Genomic DNA, 25,526 nt, shown 5'->3' with positions numbered 1-25,526 from the left:
CTCCACTTATTGATGCCCTGGTTCTTTGTGTGTGTTTGTGTGTTTTGCATTGTGAGTGGGTTATCATCTCACCCCTTCATTTCTCTGTGTGTGTCTGTGTGTGTGTTTAGCATTGTGACTGATTTATTGTTTTGTTTTTTGACAAATGTAAAAAAAAATCTCTGTTATAGTCTCACCAGTTCATTTTTGCATGTGTTTGTGTGTGTGTGTTGTTTTGCACTGAGGATGTTTTAGAGTCTCACCCTGTAATTTCTGTCTGTTTTTTCTGCATTGTGGCTGATTTATTGATTGTATTTGACAAAAATTGCTCTCTTTTGGTCTTTCCAATTCTTTTTCAGTGATCTGTCAATTTTGACCACGAATAACAAAGGTGTCGCACCTTAAACTTATCGAATCAAGCCCAATATTTTTTTTTAGATGGCAAATGGAGGAAAATTCACCAAGCCTTTCACTGCTCAGATAAAGAAACCCATTTTTATTAAATGAGGAAAATTTTATTTAGGTAAAAGATGACCGAATACCATAGGAGGGTTAAGAGATCAGGGAGACATTTAGTGTATAATGTATGTGGGATTCAAATATGTGGCATGTTTGAATGTTTCTGTAGAGGACTACAGTCCCTTTCGCCTTCCTGGACCCTCTTCCTTATTCAACAGCAAAGGCCAGTCTCCTGGAACTTCCTTGTCCTCCTCTTCCTCCTCATCTTCCTCTGGCTCCTTTAACACAAATACCACCACCCCAACACGCCCCCATTCCTCCCCTGTTCTCCCCGGCCGTGCAAAAAGTCAGCCAGGGTAAGGCCACTCCCTAAGAAATACAGTTCTGTGCATACCAAGACACAATCTTTTTGATGTGTTGGATGTATTTAGCATGTTTCTGATTCTATTCTTTTAGATAATTATTAGATGTTAATAAACCAAAAAGATCCTTAAAGTCAACATAAAAATGCTGTTTGCAACCAATTTTACTTCTGTAATATTATGTTTATGAATCAGAATGTGCAGTAAGAAAGTGAATATGATCAATTTTGATTTTGCGTGGACTTTAAAATGACACCACACATTCCAGAACTTTCACAAACATTTCTGCCACTTGCTTGTGCTATTTGCATATGGTGAAGAATAAATAGTATTATTTTAAAGCTGAAGTGTGTAGTCTTTCTCTTATAGACAGCCATAAGTTAACCATTTGTTGGGTTATTTCCCCTCAAAAATGGCATTTGTGTGAGTTTGGGGTGGGACTGTAAAAAGGGGGGTTATTCAGGAAACCTGTTGGAAAACGATCATTATTTTTGCAGTTCTGTTTGGTGACGCTGGTTGCACAGAAAGGACACAATTCAGCTTTAACTTCAACAACAATATTCTCTTAATAGATCTACGTACTTGAATGCATTATTTAGTAAAAGCAGTGTTTGCCCTGTATCTGACTGTGTTTGGTGGTCTCAGGGCCTGGAGCAGTCGGAGCTGGCACGGTCGGGGTAAAGGCTGCTTCAGGGGATTCCAAGATCTCATGAACTCTGACAGCGTCATGAGCTTTGTCGAATTTGTGGAGCTCTTTAAGTCTTTTAGGTAGAACACACCTCTTCTTCAAAACCAAATTGTTTATCTCTCTTATTTGAAAATGGATGATTGTTGAAAGTGTCCCACTTGTCTGCTGTGTGTCTAGCATTCGGAGTCGAAAGGATCTAAAGGAGCTGTTTGACACCTACGCAGTGCCGTGCAGTCGCTCTGGTCTTGACTCTGTCCCTCTTTACACCACACTGAGGATCGATGACAAACTTACAGGACTACAACCGGATCTAGGTGTAAATTTGTTTAAAAAAAAAAAAAAAAAAAAAAGATTTTTCTTGTTGTTGTAAGCAATTGTTACTAGGACTGGGAGGCATGGCTGTATATACTGTGTGATGGTTGAAGTGTGTCAACCAGTAGAGATTCTGCTTTCACATAACGATTTAAAAAATCTGAGCTGAAATCACCAAGCTGAAAATAAAGCCCACTTTAAAACTATGTCAGCTTCGTTGAATATAATAGGAGCAATATAGTTTCGACGCATTGTTACGCTGTGGTTAATGACCGGTGTAAACAAGGTGTAACTGTAGGTTTCCAGGCAATGTCACAAATTGTCGCATTGGTATAGAATTCAACTGATGTCACTGGTGTGCATATATCGGTTATTTTACAGATTTGCTTGTCTCTGCTGCATCACTAATGAAAGATGCCTTTAAAGTAAATACATATCGGTTATGCTTGGGTAATGTATAAAACATTTTTGGGTTGCGTTTCCAGCAAAAATAACTATATTGTGATACTGTTACCGGGATCTAAAATGTAATTATACTTATGACTAAGATTTTGGTTTGGGATGCACTGATATGGAATTTCTGGGCCGATAACCGATCATTCACAGCTCGTCGTCGATACCGATAATAACCGATAATTTAAAATAAGTTTTCATTTATATTTTTTTAAACTGGAACTGCTACCTAATTAATTAAAATCTACTTATTTGAAAAATAGTTGTCATTTAAAAACTTTGAATCTGGATTTAACAGTCCAACCAACTCTTAACTGCTACTATTTAAGGTTGGAGGATGTAACATGAACCAAAAATGTGCCTATATTAAAGATATATGCTGATTTGAATGAGAAATTACACACTTAAATAGTAAATTTATACACTTGCATAAATTGTGTGGTGCCCATTAATGTTAGTGTTTACGGTAATCCTGATGAATCGCTAACAGAGAGAGAATAACAAACTTCTAACCGCTGCTGTAATGCATTAAACCAAAATGAGGTGATAAATTAACAGCATGTAACGAACATTAGACAACAAAGCACACAATACAAACCCTAATATCTGTATACATAGTGTAATGTTTATGCTAGCAACCAGAATGCAAGTGCAGCAGTGGTTTGTGTGTGTATGTAATGTATGTGCGTGCATTGTGCACATATGCGTCTCATTCACAGATGCTTGTTACAGCGCTCATCTGTGACAGTTCTACTGTATAACTTATGAAATGTCAACACAACAGTCATAATGGGAATAGGTAATATCATACAGATATAATAGTTATGAGTCATAATGTTAGGAAAGTCATAAACTACAACAAACACATTAATTTCACTCACATACTTTTCTCTTTAGCCACCTCACGTCGCTCCGTGAGGATTATTTTGACATCTATGCACCATTATGTTGTGTTTGGGCTTGTTTTAATTGCAAAGCTTTGCTGTAAGTAATGATACGCTGTTTTCCATATTCAGTTTATGTTTCATGAAGTAATAGGCAAAAATGATTGCCCCCAAGTAACTTGCATACACGTTATTGCATTTTTGTTTATTGCTACATGAAACATAAACAGAATATGGGGAATGGCATGTCGTTTCAATGATCACGATTGAAACCAGCCTCAAAACACTGTAACAAGGTGCAGAGATGTTGCCGCTTGAGGCTGCCCGAGTCAAGTGTATCTGTCTGCGTCTGCAATCCTATGCAGTCGCTGTATGATTCATGTTGTCTTAACAGTGTAAATATAACAAAGAATAACTTATAAATTATATGTCACATATAATTAACCAAAGATATAAATGGTGAAATTAAACATTTCTCTGTTTTGTTTTCTCCTGTTAGCTCACAAGCTAACCGCTTAGCATACCGCTGGCTGAAAATATCAGCGGTAATTCCACTATCAGCGCAGTAGTAGTGTTTTGATTTTACTGATTATCGGCCAATAATATATTGGCTGCTTATATATCTCGCATCCCTAATTTGGTTATCCTGCCCAGCCTTAAATGTAATTGATAAGGGGCAAGAAGTTTTCATAAAGTTGATCTCTCCACAGATCTACTGACTCGCAATGGCTCTGACCTAGGCCTTTTCATCCGCACACGTCAGCAAATGTCTGACAACCAGAAGCAGATTTCAGATGCCATCGCTGCTGCTAGCATCGTGACCAATGGCACTGGAGTGGAGAACTCTTCACTGGGTGTGCTGGGACTGGCAATCTCCCAGCTCAATGACTTCCTGGTCAACTGTCAGGGAGAACATCTGACCTATGATGAGATCCTTAGCATCATACAGGTTATTGGAATTTTCTTCTACCTGTTTGTCTTTCAAACTTCATGACTTTTTAAGCTGTGTTACATTTTGTCAAGCCAACATTCAAAGTTTCTCTAAAGTTTATAAAAGTTCTCAGTGCTGGATTGTCATTGACCATTAGAAACAAGGACAATTGATTCTCCCTCTGTTATGAATAAGAGTCCTTGATTGACAGTTTGATATTAGTATCTCACCAGCACATAAATCACTGAGACATTTTACGAAATGCATGCCAATATAATAACATTTAATTTCTTTTTTGTTTCTTTAGAAATTCGAGCCCTCCTCAAACATGCGCCAGATGGGGTGGATGTCCTTTGAAGGATTTGCCAGGTAAGGTTTTATTAAAACGAACTTGACAAAATAATGTGGACCAGCAATTTCTTAACGACTACTTTGGCAGATTTGCTTATCCTCACTTTGGATAATCTGCAATTTTGATTTAATCTCTGCTACACCACTAATGAAAGATGCCTTTAAAGTAAAACATCTTTTTAACTATATCCTTTCATTTTGTCTAATGTATATCTCTTTATTAAATTATATACCAGTGCCTCTATTACAGTATATTTGACATTAGTAATATGGTTTTGTTCTGACTGATTTACTGTATATGTCCCTTGTTGGCTGGGTTGGGATCAGTCCAGGGGTATGGAAAGATAGGGGTTATACAGTGACCCCAAAAGTATTTGGACACATTTCGACACTTGGGTCATACTTAGAAATGCATTCATTCCATTGCATTAGATAAATACAAAATAAAAACAAATAAATTTAGAATTTTTCTCAAAACTAACTCCACTTTTTTAAGCCATTTTTGCAATGGCTTTTAAAGGGATAGTTCACCAAAAAATGAATGAATGAATGAAATACTTTTTGGAGCCACTGTTTGTTTTGTGCTCTTGTTTTGGAGTTGGGAGAGTGGTACAGCTCTCTTTGTTGTTGTAACCCCTTTAAAATAAAATAAAAGAGAAACAACTGCCTCTTGAAGGTTTCTGATGGACAAGGACAACTTTGCGTCTAAAAACGAGGAGTCTCAAGTGAACCTGGACGATCTCCAGCATCCGCTGTCGCACTTTTACATTGAGTCCTCTCATAACACATACCTCACGGGCCATCAGCTGAAGGGAGAGTCATCAGTAGAGCTCTACAGCCAGGTACATCCCTAACTCGCCTTCTCTGTTTATCTTGAATGTGATCCAAGCCCAAATGGCTTTAAGAGACAACTCACTATACACTCCATAAATACACTTGATGATCATGGACTGTTTCACATGCCGTACCGTAGAGGTCATATGCAGGTGAATTTAGCTGAAAGCATGGTACATGCATGGTACCAACAGTTTTGAGTTCATGTTTTTATATATGGCATTTCTCGCAGGTTTTGTTGCAGGGCTGTCGTAGCATTGAGTTGGACTGCTGGGACGGGGATGATGGCATGCCTGTTATTTACCATGGACACACTCTCACAACTAAGATTCCCTTCAAGGTCTGATAAGAAATCAACAACTGATTGAAAGGGATAGTTCACCCATAATGAAAATTCTGTCATTATTTACTCACTCTCATTTCATTCTAAACCCAAATGGATTTATTTTCTCTGTGGAACACTAAAAGAGAATTTCGAAAAATCTTAACAGGTTTTTCCAAAACCTTGACATTTTAAAATATAAAGCACTATAAAAGTAGTAAATACATCTTGTGAACTATATTCCAAGTCTTCTGAAGACATACGCTAGCTTTGTGTGTGCAACAAACTCAAATTTAAGATATTATTCACACTCAAACATCAAACAAACACCATAAAAGTAGTTAATACATATTGTGAACTATATTCCAAGTCTTCTGAAGACATATGTTAGATTTGTGTGTGCAACAAACTGAAATTTAAGTCATTATTCACACTCAAACATCATTGGTTCTCAAGGTGCCGTACTTGATTTGAGAGCATTTGTGGTGCTTTAACTTTTCTGGAGCTTGACAGACTGGCCACTTTGTACTTCCATTGTATGAATTACAGGGTGTCAGAAATTATTAAAAATGTCTCCTTTTGTATATCACGGAAAGAATAACAGCATACGGGTTTGGAACGACATTAAGTTGAATAATTAAAATTGGGTGAACTGTTCCTTTACGCTTGAATAGCAGAATGTATCTTTTATTTTGTCTGTTTTCTGTGAACTTAAATACTTTTCTGGCCTGTAGGATGTTGTTGAGGCAATAAACCGCACAGCGTTTGTGAACTCTGAGATGCCTGTAATTTTGTCCATTGAAAACCACTGCTCTTTACCACAGCAACGCAAAATGGCTGAGATTTTTAAGGTATGTCTGTCTCTGTTTTTACCTCTATACCAGTAGTTCTCAACTTGGTGAGTTATGACCCAAAAATAGGGTGCAGGTCTTTTCTGATTGGATCATGGACAGCAGGTAAAAAACAATGTTAAATGCAAATAACAAAATGCAAAACCAGCTGTATTGGAAAATGTTTTAATTTTAGGGGTCAAAGAGAGAGAGTGGAAAATGGTCCTAAAAAAACAAAAAAGTTTTTGGCATAAAAAAACAAAACTTGAATATTATTCTAAATGGACCTCAGTGGAAAAAAAAAATAATAATAAAAATGTATAATGTATGAACCCTTTAAATAATACATTTATTTGAGCTTTTCATAAAGTTAATTGTTGACGTCAGAACGCGCATCCAAGAACAATCATATTTTTGTGCAAACTAATCTGCCTAACATGGACAAGTTGACATCCTCAAAGTTGGTAATAATACATTTAAATTCTTGACACAGGTTAAACAATTGTACGATAAATACCATAGTTTGGTACTATGTTTTGTCACAACTTGACGTTCAGTGTAAAATCTGGGTCTGGAAGTAAAACCAGTTGGGCACCACTACTCTATATCACTCTGGGGAAGGCATTTTTAGAACTTATGTTTCCATTTAATGTTCTCAACCTGCTTGTTTGGCAAGTCCATTTCCTGTGGAAAGTGAACCTTGTTTATTTTGCTCATCAGACTGTGTTTGGAGAGAAACTGGTGACCAAGTTCTTGTTTGAGAGTGATTTTGCAGATGAGCCTCGGCTCCCGTCTCCCCTGCAGCTCAGAGGGAAAATACTCCTCAAAAATAAGAAGCTGAAAGCTCACCAGGCTCCAGTGGACATTCTCAAACAAAAGGTACATCAGGGGGATAACATTTAAGCAATATAGAACTGACAATTTCCATGAATAGGGTACAAAATAGTGCATGGAAATTGTGTAAAAAAAAAAAAAATCATAATTTTCTGTGGTGATTTTTCAGATGTTGATCGGCAAGCTTAGGAGGTAATACTAAATATTTTTGAGCTGTTTTGTTTTCTTCATTTTCAGCACTTCAGCTTACAAAATGTCTAAAAACAGTTTAAAATCCTGATTTCTGTGATTTTGTTTTTGTCTAGAAATAAGGATAAAATAAACATCAAAATTAACGATAATTTTTTTTTTATATGTAAACAATTAATAAAACAAAACAATTTAAATAAATTACAGAATTGGTTGCAAATGTATGCTATCACTCAGCAGGGACTAGCTAGTTTGGGACCAACATTTATTTTTTTGTTATTGATTAAGTTATTGACATTTCTTGTATATTACTGAAAAAAATCCAATATATTAAAGAAAAAAAATATTAGTTTTTTTGTTGGTTTTGTTGTTTTACAAAACTTGGGTAACAGGCTGGAATGTTGAGCTTGACAAATGCAGTCAACAAAACATTTGTAAAAATTGAGAAAATGGAGTGAGATTATTTACTTGTCTTTCCACAGTGCTGTAAAAAGGGTCAAAATGATGTTACATAGGCATAAGAATATTAAGCAAAGTTATGTTTTTTTTGTAACATGAAATTTTGCGGTAACAGGATTGCACGGAAAATGTGGGTGATAGCTACTGTAAATTTAAGTAATTGTTTTTTAATGCAATAAATTAAATATACAGTACTGTGCAAAAGTCTTAGGCACATAAGATATTTCACAAAAACATTTGTCTTAAGATGGTTATTTATATCTTCAGATTTAGTGTGTCAATAGGAAATATAAATGTTAGACTCCCAAACATTACTTTTTAAAATAGAAAAGATTAGAATAGAAGAACAGGGAGCCCTGCAACAGATGTCACGGCCCCCACAAAGCCCCCACAGTGCCCCCCACTGAACATTGTGTCTGTCTGAGATTACATGATGAGACAGAAGCAGTTGAGACAGCCAAAATAGATAGAAGAACTGTGGCGAATTCTCCAAGAAGCTTGAAACATCCTAACTGCCAACAACCAAGAAAAACTGTGTCCAGGTGTACGTAGGAGAATTGGGACTGTTTTAAAGGCAAAGGTGGTCACACCGAATATTGATTTAGCTTTTTTTATGTTTACTTTGTATGACATTAAGTGATAAATGAAAACTACTTATGTCATTATTTTTGAAGACACCCTCACTATGCAACATTTATTACAGCACAGTACTGTAAATCAAAAGATAATATCAAAATTATGGCACTGTTATATGATTTTAATGTAAATACATCATACAAGCTTACATACTGGATATCATGGCAGCAGAGAAGCATTTAGACAATACGAAAGTGGTTTAGAAGTATTTTTTATTTTTTTTTCATTTTCATATTGAATATAACCCTATTATTGGCCTAATTCTGTTAGCACTGTTTTTAATTGTTGGTCTGTGTACTCATGCGTCTTTGGTTGGGTTGCGTCTTGCTAGTTTTCAGTGTTTCTAGTCATGAGGGTTGTTTTAGGAGGCTGTGCCATGTTAAATGTAGTTCGAAAGGTGTCAAGCTTGAATTGCTCACATTGTAGGAACATATAGGTACGGGCGGGGGACATAATTAACAGTGTTATTTTTTTCACACATTATTTTTTATATAATTTATCTAAATTAATGTTTTAAATCTACAGCCCTAAAAAAAAAAGTACTGTATACTGTATTCATGGAATGTGCCAAGTGATCTCGTGACACTCTATTATCCTTCTACAAAATCTCACATGAACAAACTAAAACAGGTAGAAATGGCTTTTGAATAGTCTTTCTCATTACATTAAAATCAGTCCACATGTTGGCTAATTCTGGCCTACAACTGCCCGTTTCAACAGGAAGATGCTGTGATCAACCACAGTTTTGTTTGTTATATTTACTGTAGGGGCTGGTAAATCTGAAATAAATGATACCACAATAATATACAGTAGCGGCATGTAAAAGTAGTAGCACAGCAGTCTCTACTAGAGGTTGTACTATAGTTAGACAAGTTCTTCCACCATAATGTTCATTCTAGCAGTTTTTGCAACTTTGTAAACAAAAAAACAAAAGACAGTTGCACTTTAATTTAAAAGGTGCAGTAGGTAATTTTTTCCTCGTTAAAAAAAGCTGTACTCTTAAGAAATTAATTGTAATTTTGAAACATATGTAGGAAAACATGAGCACTCACATTAAAATGAAGACTCCAGTCATATCAGTAATCTTATAAAAGCGGTTTTATTCTACATGGAGAGGGTCCGCACATGGGGGCTGCCATGTTAGATTCACATGACCAGCCGAATACTACTTAATCTCAGTAACCATCCTGTTATTTGACACTTTCACTCATTGATTAAAGTAATCATGGCTGACTGTGAATTGTGAATTTTTACAGTGGCATCTGTAACTGAAAACTATTGCATTTGAATGATGCTGCATCCAGGCCACTAGGTGTCAGTGTAAGTCTAAGACGACATGAACAACAACTTAGTGCACCTTTAAGGTGTTTTTTTTTTTTTTCATCTAAATCTGAATAGAAATAGAAGAAAGGTGTATAATAAACTAGTATCAGAGGCGGTAAATGAAATATTGTACCAGCGCAACTTTGTTGTCAGTAAGTGCATGTCTTGTTTTCTGTGGCTGTGCATGACAATGATCAACTTTCACAAGTGTAATGCTTTGTGTCTGTTGTTTATGATTCTATATTCTATATTCTTCCAGGCACATCAGTTGGCACACATGCAGGCCCAGGCTCACAACGGCTCACTTGGAAACAACAATGATGATGAAGAAGAGGAGGAAGACGAGTATGACTATGATTATGAGTCACTGTCGGATGGTAAGCATACTTAAAGGCATAGTTCACCCAAAAATGACAATTCTCTCATCATTTACTGACATTCATGACATCCCAGATGTGTATGACTTTTGTTGTTCTACAAAACCCAAACAAAGCTTTTTAGAAACTAGTTGCTTTTCGCTGAAATTCGCCATTTTGAATCCGAAATAGTTCATTTTCATGATTCGCGCAGATCAGATGGGGAGGGGGAAGGGGGGGCATACATCCATCTGAAAGATTTGTTAAACTTCAGTGTTAGGTCAACAAGCATCGCATCCGTGGACCTGCAAAGAGCTGCAAAATCATAGGTGGATGTGTTTCTCTGAAAGCCGACAGGCAACAAGCTCTAATCGCGCCTCCAAACCAGGGGTAAGTTATCCTTACTAGTGGTCGACCGATATGGGTTTTTTAATGGCCGATGCCGATATCCAGAGAGCAAGGTGGCCATTAGGCCAACACAATGCTGATATATCACACAATTTAATATAGTAAATAACATAAACATAAAATCGCTAAAAAAAATAAAGAAATCTTATTTAGCACTATATTTACTCAATTTCACACAAAACTTTAACTTTGTACTAAATGGTAGATAGCAGTTTCTTCTTATTTCTGTTTAGTTATCAAATTTTAATATAGTACATTTATATATATATATATATATATATATACTGTATATAATAGGAAGAAGGAAATAACAGTACACACAGTAGTCCAGCAACCATGGATGGCATGTCCACGTTTGCAATCGCATTTTCTCACAAAATACCGAATCAAACCAATTGTACATACAGTGCATAGTGAATAAGACATTTACTTATAGCACACATGAAGCGCTTTTACCTTGAAGTTGCACCAGAGACTATTTAGCAGAGACAGGCCACTTCTATTAAAATGAATGGGAGAAATTAGAACTGCAGCCAACGGTCAACGGATGTAGATAGGATGTCCCATCTTACAGGTAAAAGAGCCAATCACCTATTATATACAGACATTATCTATAAAAGTTGGGAAAATGTTTTTTTTAGCATAATCTGAGGTAAAGAAGCACCATTTATGATACCAGTGTTGTCAGATTTTACTGCTGATTTGAAATATGTTCTTTGATTGTAATCTTGACCAACCGTTTCGGAGATTTCGGTCTTTCCCCATTAGTAGATAGAAGCTGCACTGTCATGACTGGAAATAGCCTCCCGAGAGCGTTCCAAACATGGCCGACAGTGGACTGACTTGCTAGAAAGACTTTGGTTGCACTCACGCGTTCGTGCGGATACTGTGTGAGCAGCAATCTCCTGACAGTTTAAATGGCCTGGATCACCTGCTTGGATTGTCATAGATTGACCGTCATGATTTGTGTATTAGAGGAACTTTTGATCCTGAAGTTTTGATTCTGGTTGATGGAATAAGCAAGATATTAGATGAGCGCTTGATGGGAAGAAAACAAGGCTGTGGGAAGTAGGGGTGCTGCTGTACCCCCTGGTCTCGAGTTTATTTGACTTTTTTTTTATGTTACTAAACACATTCAAATATTTTGAATATGTTTTCCTAAAAACTGTATGCTTGAAGTCTTGAGAAATAATTTACAACACTGAATATATAATAATTATTTATGAATAAATAATTCTCAATGTGAAGCATCATGGTTACTGGACGTTACGTAGGCTAATCGTGTCATATAGCATGTACTGTAGTTACCAGGTAATACAATGGCGCAAAAAAGAATTTGGTATTTTTTCGACAAATTATAATATTAAAAAACCACAAATGAAGCAATTTGGACCCAGGAAAGCACCTTGTCCAGTACTCAATCGCCTGCTTCTGGTAGTAGTTCTGCCAACAAGAACAACTGTAACGTTAGCATTAACCATCACGAGCCCGTCGCCGCTTCTCTGTGCATCATACCTGCTTCTGCCGTGGGATTTAGCAAGCTAGCAGCATTTGAGGAGCCTTTCCAGCCTTCCAACTTCGTTTTCCCTGGTAGATGTTTTGGAATAGAAATTTTGTCATGCATTCACACCAGCATGGTTTAATAAATGGAAGTGGCTACATTATGTTGCTGAGAGTGTTTGAGTTTTAGTTTTGTCTGCATGAAAGCGATCGAAAAAGCTTATAAATGCAGACAGCTTTAGGGGAGACAATCCCTTCTTGACAGAGAGCTTTGGAAATTGCCATAAAGCCACTGAAAAATTCAAAGAGCACGAGAGGTCTAGGCTGCACACCGACTCAATTCAAAGACACACTGCTTTGGGTAATGTGCCTATCAATGCCCTTTTGTCTGATGCTGCTGCCAAACAGCAGGGAACCGCACGACATGTTTTGGAACTACTGTTTAGATCCTTTCGATTCCTGGGGAGCAAAGGGATTCCCTTCAGAGGTGACACCACTTGTGATGGAATACTTTATGAACTGATGCTGGAACACACCCATGATCTCCCTAAAGAACGAAAGTGGATTATTAAGAAGAGACAACTGGATGTCTAACACTATACAAAGTGAAATTATCCAACAGTTTGCCCATGCTATCCAGGATATTGTCACCCGTTCATCAGAATCCAGATTTTATGGATTAACAGCTGATGGCACAACTGACGTGAGCACAACAGAGCAGTTCTCGTGTAATTTGCAATTTGTTGACAGCAGCCTTGAGTCTCACTCTCTCATTGCTTATTTTTAGGATTTTATAATGCCCACGACAGCACTGGACAAACTCTTTTCTCTTGCATCAAGGATGTGTTTTTAAGGCTGAACATTCTTATTGAACGCCTTGCAGGATATTGCTTTGATGGAGCCAGTGATGTGTCTGGGTGCTTCTCTGGAGTTCAAGCTCGCCTTAAAGAATTGTGCCTTCAGTCACTGTATGTGCACTGTAGCAACCACTCACTGGACTTGGTTCTCCAAGAAGTTGCTCGTGAAGTGAGTCTAGAGGCCAAGACTTTAAACTTTGTACAGGGTGTTGCTACTGTAATTGGAGAATCATCGGAGCGCAAACAGCTGTATGAATCGCTTTTTGGTTGCGACAAAGTTACTTTCAACATCTTAGGTCTGTGCCCGACATAGTGGTGCATCCGTGCCTCAGCGATCAAATGCATCTGTTCTACTTACAACACTGCTAGCAACTCTACATTTGTTGAAAGACGACAAGAGTGGCAGAGGGGACAGCAGAGCAAAGATCGGGGGACTGTGCAAACAAGCCCTAAAAGGGAGAAACATTTCGGTCTTCTCTGTAGCCAAGCACTGTTCGAACCCTGCGAGGCAGTGGCCCGGAGTCTGCAGAGCTTCAAAGCAAGTGCCATTGGTACACTTGAATGCGCGAATGTGCTCAAAAGTACACATATTGGCACTTCGATATGATGAAATTGTGGAGATGATCCACAAGGTTGAAACTTGTGCCTCACAAATGGGCCTGAAAATGCCAGACATCGCCACGTGAGTGAGCAGAACCCCGAGTCGCTTTCGCCAAACCTCAGAACCAGACGCAGGTGTGCACAACGCAGCACCAGGGATTTGGCGACATGAGTTTTATCAGGCTGTTGATTTGGTGTCAGCAGGGCTGAAGAGATGGTTTGATCAAGAGAGTATGACACTAGCAGCGAACCAAGGAAGGGCAATTATAGTGGCAGCAGGAGGAGGAACGGTTGATTTGGAGACCCTTCACCTTCCCAAGGAGCTGGACATAGGTCGCCTTGATCTCCAGTTCAAAATGCTTTGCGATATTACCAGAGAGTCGCAGTGTAACATGGCTATGCAGCACCATGACCCTGAAGAGACTTACTCACCTCTCCCTGATGCATTTCCTCACAGACATTTGGAACTCGTTGGACATCCATGCCCTCATGAGAGCCTTCATCTCAATAACCCCTGAATGCCAAGCCATGTTTGGACCTTTTTAACTTTTAGAGCACCTGGCTCCGCATCCCAGGGTAACATGTTTGGTTTATTATAAGCTGCTGCCAAGCAGTTTAATATTAACAGCTTTTAGTACCGTTTAACATTTCACTTATAGGCTATATTCTTGCTGCAAACATGTATTCGGCTATGTTCTTGTATTCTGTGTAGTTTGGGCTTTTGAACCTAAAATGTGGATATGTTCTCGTATGTTGTGCGCAAAGAGATATGGTAGTTGCAAAACTGGCATACATTTTATTTATATTGTTGCATTTAAAGATTATGCGTGAATGTTCAAATGTTCTGAGTGCACTGATGATATACATGCACTAAGTTTGATTGTGCCTTGCCCTTGGTGCTGAATGCATGGGTGTGTGATAGAGAAGTGATGAAAGATTTTGAGAGAAAATTGTTTGTAAGCTTCGTGTTGCCTGTTAATTTTTGTATAGCCATGAATAAATCTCAGAGAAGTAGAACGACTGCTCATGTTCATTAATAGTGATTGTCACAGTATTAATGTAACCTGTATTACATTACAAGGTGACATTATGCATGGAATAATAAAAAAAAGTTAGTTGAAACCTGCTTAAACTTGTTAAAAACGATTGAGGACACCCACTGCACAGTGTGTTAAGTAAACTCTATTTGTCTGTGTCAGTGCTATGTGCAGCACTTAAAAACCCATGTAGGCCTACACACAAAAATGCACTTCCCACTACAGCACCCCCAACTTAAATCATCTTCCCACGGCCCTAGAAGAAAACGCTGGATTTCCGTGAGGTTCATGAATTACATCTGTTTAAACGAGATATATGCATATTTGCAAATGGTATATCAATAAAACTTTTATTATATTTGCCTTCTATCATTAGAAAAGAAAGTTAAAAGTGACTGGGAACTGCTGAGGAGTGTGTTAGAATATGTGCTTTAGAGGAAGATTTATGAGTGCTCCATAGGATGTTGGATCTGCTGAAGTTGTGAGGTTGGTTTATTACATCTGTTTAAACTAGATATTTGCATATCAGCAGATGGTGTATGATATTAGTTTTATTGATATTAGCTTTTTTATCATTAGACAAGACAGTTAAAAGTTACAGGGAACTGTTGAGGAGAAAGAGGGAGAATGAAACAGGCGAGCACTTTTAACATTATGAGCTCAAACGCGTCTGCTGTGGCTCTGATGTGCGGACCGTTTAAATGAGACTGTGTTGCACACCGGTCTATTATTGCAGTAACACTTTGGCATGTAACAACAAAACGAACCTTGACTGGTCGTTTACATGTCTCGGTCACTTCACATGCAAGCAGGCGATTTTCGGCACCCTCAAGAAAAAAATCGGCCAAACAGGAAAATGTATCGGCCGATGCCAATAATTAAAAAAGTACAAATATCAGTTGATTTATCGGCCTCAGCGATATATCGCTCGACCACTAATCCTAACTGTTGCAGTGTATGGTACAAAACTGATTTTCTAACTATTTGTCTCTTTTTATACTCCACAGAATTCGTTAATAAAGAACTTGACTTTAACATGTAAAATGGCGACAATGTTTGGCTTTTAGTAACGCTCAAACTTGCTTTATGATGTCTGTTTTTTTACTGTCAGTTGTTGATAAAAAAATTTTTTTGAAAAAAAGACATTCATATCAATCACATAGCGCAGAAATGGCAAAGAAACGGTGCAGCGACTGTCTCGTCTATGGCTTCTCATTTCTAAAACTGTCAGCTCTCTCTTAGGATACGATAAAAAGATGCAAGGAAAGGAAAAGTGGACGGAGGAATCCAAGTGAAATGTATGAAATGTCCCGCTTATTTAAGCGTCGCCTTTGCGCAGCTGCATTCCCTCAGAGCGCTTGCCGTTATGTTGTTCAAAATTTTTTTATATAATAAGAATAAATCCTAATAATTCAAGATGCTCTCTCGAAGTATGTGACAATTACAGTTTGTTAAAACAGTGGTGAAACATGATTTAGAACTATTGTGTCAGATGTGAAGGGGGAGGAGAATTTATGCGTGCGTCAGGTGCTTCAACACAAAAGATTTCCACATCGAGTCCACCTGTGCATCCTCACTCAAGCGTATCACATGAAATAATTTGATGTTCATTTAAGTTTATAGGCTTGTCTGATTATTCAGGTTGAACATGTATTTTAAAGAATTTATTAATTTGAAGTATTTGAAATAACAAAATGACTTCATACTGTCATATTTTGTATGGTTATAAAATATGCCCTAACAATGCCCTCATAATGGTTAAAAAAATAAATAAAAAAAAGGTGCTTAAAAACAACTCCGGGGGGCAAATGTTGCCACAATAGAAAAGTTAATTTCTGACACTAGTCTAAATAGCCTCATTTAAATATGCTTTAGCCACTAGATACATAAATGCTATACATACTCAAGAAGATAATAATAATAATAATAAATGCTTCTCTCAAAGTCACCAGAATTTAATGCTTTGGTGGTGTTTTGCCAAAAAACGAAAAAAAAAAAAATCCAGTATCTACAATAAGGGTACAATTCATTACTTGGTCAGATTTCTGTGTGTACCCTGAGCTGAAATCCTGCAAGCACCCATGGATGGGGCTATGCCATTATTATGGAACAATATATGTTTTTAAATATAATAGAATAACAAATATATATATTGATAGATGCATGTTAAAAAGCAAAAAAAAAAAGACATTTACAATCTTTTACGTGTTACTCCACACCCCCGCTCTGTCCCCTTTTTCAACTGTACTGAGTTTGCAGGTATGTGTTTAGGTGAACTATTCCTTTAACATAACTGAAGTGACCAACTTTATTTCAAGTCTCAGTCAACAGTATTCAATGGAAAATTTTATGGAATTTTCCATTCTGTTCACTAACCCTCTCTAAATATTTTACTGTTCAACATCATATGAAGCCTCTCATAATGGCACCTTCACTCTGTAGCATGCTGACCTTTCTCCAACCCCCCCCCCCCCCCCACCTCCTCTTTATTTTCCTTCCCTCTTTTTCCCTTTTTCTTAGCTGATGTCCTCAATGCTTCCACAGCCTCTTATGGCCAGGAAGGTAAACCCACATTTTGTGTGTGCGTGTTTGTGTGATCTTGCATCGTTGCTCTTGCGCCGTTGCGCTGTCAGTGTGCTGATTTCATTGCTTGCTCTTGGAGGAAATCAAAGCAGTTATAAGGGTGCTTTTGTGGATGCCAATGGATTTTACAACCCATAAGGTGTGTGCCATCTGCTCTGTAATGAATAAATCAGCATTTTGAGTATGCAGACGAATGGTATGCTCTATGACAAATCAACCTAAACTTGCCTGCCTGCGCCCATTTGCTTCTACATTTTTGGTGTTTTAAAAATGCTTCGACCTTGCTCGTGGTACTGGCTCATCGGTGGGGGAAAAAACAAAGCCATCTGGTTTCTCAGGCCCTGCGCTGCTCTCTGTTCAAAGAGACTTTGTTCTTTCCCATACGGTCTTCCCAGAGACTCAACTTTGTTTTGACCAGTAAGGGGAATGCTAGACATTCTCTCAGCCTGCTTTCTTACTAAGACAGTTACTCTCAAAGGTGGTAAAATAAACTCAAATGTGACTGCTTTAAATGTGCTTGCCAAAATGCTTATTTAAAGTTAGGATGAATTGAATTGTTCTCTTAGGATGCATTTACACTGCAAGGGCTATTGCAGATATACATTTTTTCTGGTTCCATTTTTTAAAGACATTGGCTTTCAAGACCTCATAAATTAAAATTGGAGCTGTGTTGCTTCAAGTCCATGTCATTATATGATAGTGTACTCCAAAAAGTTGACAAAATGAATATTTAGCAAATATACTCTGAAAATATACAGTCATTCTCTTCCAAGAAAATGGATCAAAAATATTGATGACTCATGCTGCACTACACAGATTTTTGTCCAGTCAAATGAAACCAAATGTGCCAATGGTGACACACATGTAATATTAGCCCCATTCACACATGCAACCAGGTACATTACAGGAAAATCGTTGGGTTGCCTTTACTGGTAAATGTACCAAATGTGCTGTTCACACACATCATCAATAAGGAAATGTATAGGTAATGATACAACTTCACATTAAGGGAAATTGCCAGAGCAAAATTTACCAGTATTTTCAAAAAGGTCGTGCTCACATACAGTATGACCTCTAAACTGGAAATTGTAGGTTATTTTCTGGAAAAGGCTGAATGTGTGAACGCAACTAATGACAAAAAATCCCAAACTAAGAAGAGAATTGGATACAGCTGTTTAGGTGTAGGTCAGATGATAAGATATCGGATGTGTGTCTGATTTAGAACCTCAAATTTGGCTCAGATGCCAAGTAAAGTGGTTTTACTGTTTACACACATGCAACAAGATGGAAAATGTGAATTGGTTGACAGTGTAAATGCGGTCTTTGTTTAGGCTAATTTGTTTGTAATTACTTAATTTGTTAATGCTTATTCGCTTTGGCCAGAACTATAAAGTGTCTCTTTGAGTTTATTTAGAGATGTTTCTTGATTATTGTCTTATCTGCAGACAATATTCTGGACGACAAACCGGAGAGCAAGTCATCCACAGAGAAACTTCAGTATGAATCCAACGACGAGATGCCGAAACGGTTTAAGAAAGCAGGAAGCAAAGGAAAGGTCGGTAGAGACTAGGAGAGATGGAACTTTCACTTTTTGTATCTTGAATATAGTCTTGATAATCTGTGATGATGTTGCTCATATGCCCTTACAGATGTTTGACCTAGAACTAGGGGAGGAGTTTTATCTGCCCCAGAATGAGAAGGAGAGCAGACAGATCGCTCAAGAGCTTTCTGACCTGGTCATCTACTGTCAGGCTATCAAATTCCCAGGTTACAGTCACCTCATCTCATTCTAGCACTATCTGACCACAATCACTTCACAAGACTATTGATAACTAGAGAAATTAGTGTATGTAATAAATAGTGATGGACCAAAGTTTTCCCTCTTGGCCAAGAAATAGAAGTGTCCCTTTTATCAGTTCTAAAGATTACCAACAGCCTTGTCAAATATTCTGTATAGATCTTTCGATTAAACTTTAACACAATTAATTATTCCCCTGACCCATACGTAAATTTCTATACGTAATAAAGAATGTTTCTGCCATTGGAGAAATTAAAGTTTGATGTTCCACCTTGATTGCGATTCTGTGGCAGTCAGCGCAACTTCAGTATAGGCAACGCACATCGACAAACCAATGACAGAAGGCTGGGACACCCTTCCACCGATGATATGCTCTAATGTTCAAAGACAACTGGACCACACACAACAAAATGCAGGGATCTTGTGACACGTTTTTCAAAGTTTCAAACTATGTTTAAGTTGACACAGCATCCTAAAAACATAGCCTTATGCTGAAAACTAGTGAGAAGTGATGCAACCAAAGTATGACGATCCAAAAGCTTCCGTCTGACACTTGAGTACATTGTACATTCTTAAGCACAACAATTTAAAAAAGTGCAGATGGAAGTAAACCAATAATAGGGTTATGTTCAATGATATGGAAAGAAAACAAACAATATTTTGACTTAAGGACACTTTTTGTATTGTCTAAATGCTTTACTTGTCTGCTGCCACAATTTATGTGTATGATGTAATGAATCTGAATTGTAATATTTATTATATTGATACTCATTTTAAAAATTATTTACTTAATTCTTTATATGGGGGCCTTTCAAATTATTTTATAAGCATGACAATCTGAGTGAATAGTTGAACTGAAAAAATAAGAATTTCTTAGCATTTCGTATGTCCCTTCTGTTTTAATGACAGCATGCACTTGTAGCAGATGTGCTAGCATGGACCCCACAAGATCAAATGTAAAAAATCAATATTAAAAATGTACTTATTTGATTAATGACCTAGAAGTAATGCAGAATCCTAAATATGGATGCAACTTAACATTTATTTGGTTTTTACATTTTCAGAATCCTAAAGCTTTCTGCTTGTTTCCAGGGTTAAAGTAGATTTTTGAATTGTGATCTCCGACTTTTGGACCCGACTGAAGGTCTACATCTTGGTAGCCTTAATAAAATTGTATCCGCTTATATCACAAATATATTGCCGTTCCTGTAGGTGCACCAACAGTACATGTTTTTGATGTCTCCTTAATCTAACACACGCGATTTAACTTATCACCTCATTAGTAGAGTACTAAAAGACCTGAAATGGATGCGTCACTTTAGAAAGGCATCCAAAATGTGTACGGTTGTTTGCCTCTAGGAACAGGGTTGGGAAACACTACCATAGCTATTGTTATTGTCATCATTGGGCATAGAAATACCCATATTGGTCGACCACTAATAATCTCTTGCATATTTGTGCTACAAGGCACATATAAATTTGTTGAATTGGTGAAAAACGACTAGTAAATTAGAATCAGGTGCTTTGGCTCTGCTGGAAACTGTAATAGTCCCAGAGGCGAGGCTTGTACAAACAAACAAAATCAAGCTGGTGAGTGCTGGAGAAGCACATACCCTGCAGCAGTGACCTTACATATGTGTTTGTTTATGTTTGTGCATGGGAACTAGGCCTCTCCACCCTCTCCCCATCAGGCTGTGGACGGGGAAAGGACAGAAAAAGCCGGAAATCCATCTTTTGCAGTGCTCCTGCTCGTGGGAGCCCTGGAGAGCCTGTGACGTTGGTCCGAGCTCCAGGGAAAGGTATGGCTGCCTCGGCTTTGCACGGAACTGTGCGCAGGGCATGCAGGAAATAGAACACCCACTTAGAGGACCCATAGGAAAAGGGCTCTTTAGGTTCTGTTATTTTAAAGTCCCTCAAAAGCACATAAAAATGCCTTTCTACAAGGGCCGTAAATCAAATAAAAATGTTATCTACTAATAATTATCACACTATAACTAATAATCGCACTGTTTTCTGTGATTAATCATGGTACATTAAAAGAAACATTAAAATATAATCATAAATATATTAACTTTATACTTTGTCTCAAAAAACTTGCAATTCATATTTTTTGCGAATAGTCCATTTGACATTTTTACAGGTATAAATCATTGATACAAGTGTGTTTACTTGCCATAAATTCAGTGGACATGCTGTAGTTAAATGTTGGGCAAAATCTCCTGTTTTCCAATGGTCTTTTTTAATTATAAGATCAAATGGGAAGATTCAGTTCATATTGAGCTTTACTGACAAGAGAAACTTAAGTGTACATTGCCAGTGGATTATTAGACACTATACTTACAGATATTAAATTAATTAAATGCTGTAGTTTATTTTGCTTAATTTTAAAATCTCAAAACTATTATTTTCTCTGGCTACCGTTCAGTCTCTATCGTGCACACGTTGGGTCTCTCTCACGTGGTTTCTCTTTTGACACTGGTTCAGATGACTGATGCATTTTTGGGCCATGTAAAGAGATACAGTATGGCAGCTTGCTCATATCTCTCCCACACCTGGCTCACCACTTGCAGGTGAAGTCAACATTCTCTGCACAGTAAATCCGCTCCCGTGTTTATTATGACTGGGACATGCATCGCTCATAATGAATAAGCGTGCACCACTCCACAAAATCAGTTCCTGAGATAGGATGTGCAGTCGAGTGGAGCGTTTACCTCCTGGAAATGTATATATGCCAATTTTAGCTACATGAAATTGGGAAAAATATTAGTGAAGTTTCTGGAAGTGAAAACAACGGATACTGCATTAATGGCGTAAAAAAGATTTAACACATTAAACAGTCAACTATTAATTGCAGAAATTAAAGTGTTTAATGTCCCAGCCCTACTTTCTACATAATATTTCCAGTGACTGACTAAGAAAACAAGTATGTACATTTTGAGTGGAAGCACTTCGGGAGGCCAAGTGTCTCCGCTTAAAGCAAAGTGCACACTGCAAGACTGAAGCTCTTTGAACTGCGTCGACAACAGGCACACGCTGCAAGTTGGTTACATTCTGGAACTCGCAGACTAGTAACAGACTTAAAAGATAAAATAGTGTCTAGCTTTAGTCTTGTAGTGTGTGCTTTTTCTCTTTGAACTAAAAGCCTAAATGGATGTGCACTTCCAATCCTCCCAATAGAAGTGCATCTCTTCTGTTATCAGTCTGATCTATTATTAACAACATTGCTGGAATAGCCTCTTAGTGGTGATGAGAATACATGTTGTGGGCTTGTAAAATTTCCCCTTCTCTAGCTTTGTGCTCTGATGCTTTTGTCTTGTTACTCAGCCTCATGTAAGGTATTTCAAAGTGCTTAATTTCATTTTTAAACTGTTTTCATTAAAGACGTTCCTCGCCAGTTGTTGAGATAGTAGGGGTGGAAATCAGCAGGGACCTGATACAAAATAGTTTAGGTTCAAAACTGTGATCAATTGTGATCTTTTACTCACTTGTTTCTCATTCATCTTTATTGGACTTCAGTTTTGTTCATCGAAGTAGCGTAGACATAGAGCTTAGGCACCAGTGAAGTAATCTCATCAACGGAATTAATGCCGAAAATGTTAGTTGACAAAGGTTTTTTTTTTTTTTTCAACTTTAACAAAGACGAAAAAGACGCAGTATGGCTATAATTAAACTGTTTTAATTAAAACATATTGTTGATGAAAATGACTAGAAAAAAATGCTGCATGATATTAACAATGCACTAACACTGTTTTTTATTTATTTATTTTTTAAGAAAGAAAAAACCCAGAAAGAATTGATTCAAATAATCCATAATATGTTTGGGGACTTTCCTGCATGAGCTGCAGGAGCTGAACACCTGTACGATGAACTTTACTAAAGGGTTAATTACCTCGAGGCAAATCGGTGCTCGCTCCCGTGAGCGACGGTCACTCTGTGTGAATTTTCAAAGACGCAATCTGAGAGATGCGGCGATGCGTCACAGATGCCCGAGATATATTTAGCAGGTTAAATATCTAGACCTGTCTGCGTCTCCAAGTCCTGCAGTGTGAAATGTGTTTTGATGTGTCATCCACAGCTGCTCCCTGAACCCAGTCTTATCATGCATCTGTTTGTATGGTGAGCACAATAATATAGTTTCTATCAGAATAAATTGGCTTAAATAGAGTTTCTATCAGAATAAATTTGCATACACATAAGCTTTTCAATTATTTGAAACAAAAACAAAGCACAAACATGTCCTTGTCGAGCCACAATGCCTGCAGGCAGCTACCTGCGTTCATTGCAAAATTATGTATTTACCTCCAACTCTCTCTGCAGAACAGACAATCATTGCTGCCCACACCTCCCCAGCCATTCTCTCCTTCATATTCTTTTTTATTTTTTGGTTTTTCGCTGCAAATCAGCGCACAAACAACTTGTCCTGTCTCACACGTCATCTTACGTCATTTCCTGGATCGTTTCTGTGCATTTTGTTGTGAAACGTAGTTTGGAGACCAGACAGAGTTGTCAGGGATTCTTCCTAGTGAAATGTTTTGTAATGTGTGACCCCGTCGGCGATCCCTTGTGTAATGTGCAAACCACAGCAACTTCAAGATACCCCATTATAGACAGACAGTTGTGTAGTGTGAAAAGAACTGCAATCCGACGACATTGAAAGTCATATAGTGTGTGGGCGGCATTATACTCTATACTATACTATTTAGTGCTACACTATAATCTTAAACTCGTTCTGAGTTCACATTTTGGTCGAAAAAGAAAATTGTGTTTGTTTTCTTAATGTGGCTGTCAATTTCTTATTTACTAAAAATATATGTGAAAAATATGACTAATGTCTTATGGCATTAGAATATCAATACACAATCGTGAGGTAAAATATTGTGACTCTTCATAGTATTGAACCCCCCTCTCCCCACACTTACATCTAAGACACATCATCTTATAAAATGAAGAACCCTGATGTGGAATGTTCTCTTGGTTTCTCTGTAGCCAGTGTGGACGGTATTCGTATTAACTGGGAGGACCAAACATCACCGGTGCTAAGCCCGAGCACCTCTCTTAGCGCCATCATTCGGACTCCTAAATGCTACCACATCTCTTCCGTCAATGAAAACGCCGCAAAGCGTCTGTGTCGCCGCTACTCCCAGAAACTCATCCAGCACACCAGCTGTCAGCTGCTCCGGACGTACCCGGCTGCCACACGCATCGACTCGGCTAACCCCAACCCACTCATCTTCTGGCTGCACGGCATTCAGCTGGTCGCCCTCAACTACCAGACCGACGGTAAAGATTTTGACCTCTTGCTCAACTGCCACATCCTACAATTCAACAAGAATGGAGTGTTATCAATGTAAATAGTAGTGAAAAACGAATGAATCGTTTGTTATTTAACCATTTTTATAACTAGTAATTGTTTGGCCCATTAACAGAAGTCGTAACCATAATCTGCTGACAGCCTTGTCAATATAAAGACCCAAAGTCCTCAAAAAGAAATAAGGAATTAAATAAAAAAGGTCTATTCAGTAATTTTTTGTTTATAATGTGCTGGCCGATATTCCAAATACCATAGACTTATACTGACACCTAGTGACATGTATGCAGCATTACACAAAAACAACAGTCCAGTAATAGAAGGGTTACTGAGATGAAGTGAACATCTGGTCATGTGACAACCCACTACATGTGAAATAAAACATCATTGAAAAAAATATTTTTAAAAAAACATTTCTTTGTGTAATGAGTGAAAAATAGTGCATCTTTAAATGTGCCAATTCATTTTGAAATAATTTAATCAAAAAATTGTATCAATTAATGATGAACTGTTCCCATTTATTTTGTAATATTCCAGGAAAACTAAATATTTCCTAATATTCACTTCACAAAAATAGATAATGCACATTTTATTTTCAAATATTTTTATGAATTTTTTACTAAATATTAGTTTTAAAATGTATTTAATTTCAGCAATTTTATCAAATTTTCTATCATTAAATTAAACATATAATTGTCAGGCATCAGTCATTGGTCACCCTGCTCTCTAGATATTAGCATTGGCCAAAGAAAAAAAAAAACATTTCTGTTTACCAGAAGTGATTGTTATAGCCGTGATGGTGATGAACATTATTATAACAAGATGTTTAACTCATATAAATGCATCTCAGTATTTGAAGAAACTAATTGTGTTTTTTTTCTTTTTCTTTTCCTAGATCTGCCCATGCAGTTAAACGCTGCACTGTTTGAAGCTAATGGTCACTGTGGTTATGTGCTGAAGCCTCCGGTTCTATGGGAACGGAGCTGCCCACTCTATCAGCAGTTCTACCCTCTGGACAGAGACTTGGAGAACATGAGCCCCACACTCTACACTATTACTGTAAGAGTCACATATGGGTATCCATAACCAGGGTTGGGCTGTAACGGAATACATGTAATGGCATTGCGTATATACGTCAGAATACAAAAATGAAGTGACGGTATTCAGCCACCATTATGTTTTCACGCAAATGTATTCAGGATAGTTACTTTATAAAATTTTGTTAGAATACTT

General features: G+C 37.6%; 1 protein-coding gene across 1 annotated transcript in view; it reads left to right on the top strand.

Moving 5' to 3' along the window:
• Positions 1-25,526, top strand: part of LOC127423120 (1-phosphatidylinositol 4,5-bisphosphate phosphodiesterase epsilon-1-like) — a 171,673-nt gene that overhangs the window by 126,625 nt on the left and 19,522 nt on the right. Inside the window, exons 12-27 of the mRNA XM_051667192.1 lie at positions 608-794; positions 1,446-1,568; positions 1,666-1,802; positions 3,848-4,086; positions 4,376-4,437; positions 5,096-5,261; positions 5,486-5,593; positions 6,310-6,426; positions 7,126-7,284; positions 10,106-10,223; positions 17,125-17,166; positions 18,633-18,742; positions 18,837-18,954; positions 20,653-20,784; positions 23,972-24,265; positions 25,189-25,352. Of these exons, the coding sequence (XP_051523152.1) occupies positions 608-794; positions 1,446-1,568; positions 1,666-1,802; positions 3,848-4,086; positions 4,376-4,437; positions 5,096-5,261; positions 5,486-5,593; positions 6,310-6,426; positions 7,126-7,284; positions 10,106-10,223; positions 17,125-17,166; positions 18,633-18,742; positions 18,837-18,954; positions 20,653-20,784; positions 23,972-24,265; positions 25,189-25,352 (2,276 nt within the window). The remainder of the gene's footprint in view (positions 1-607; positions 795-1,445; positions 1,569-1,665; positions 1,803-3,847; positions 4,087-4,375; positions 4,438-5,095; positions 5,262-5,485; positions 5,594-6,309; positions 6,427-7,125; positions 7,285-10,105; positions 10,224-17,124; positions 17,167-18,632; positions 18,743-18,836; positions 18,955-20,652; positions 20,785-23,971; positions 24,266-25,188; positions 25,353-25,526) is intronic.

This window comes from Myxocyprinus asiaticus, chromosome 32 (genome assembly GCF_019703515.2).
Source record: "Myxocyprinus asiaticus isolate MX2 ecotype Aquarium Trade chromosome 32, UBuf_Myxa_2, whole genome shotgun sequence".
Taxonomy (NCBI): domain Eukaryota; kingdom Metazoa; phylum Chordata; class Actinopteri; order Cypriniformes; family Catostomidae; genus Myxocyprinus; species Myxocyprinus asiaticus.
This window is presented reverse-complemented; position numbering and strand designations above follow the sequence as displayed.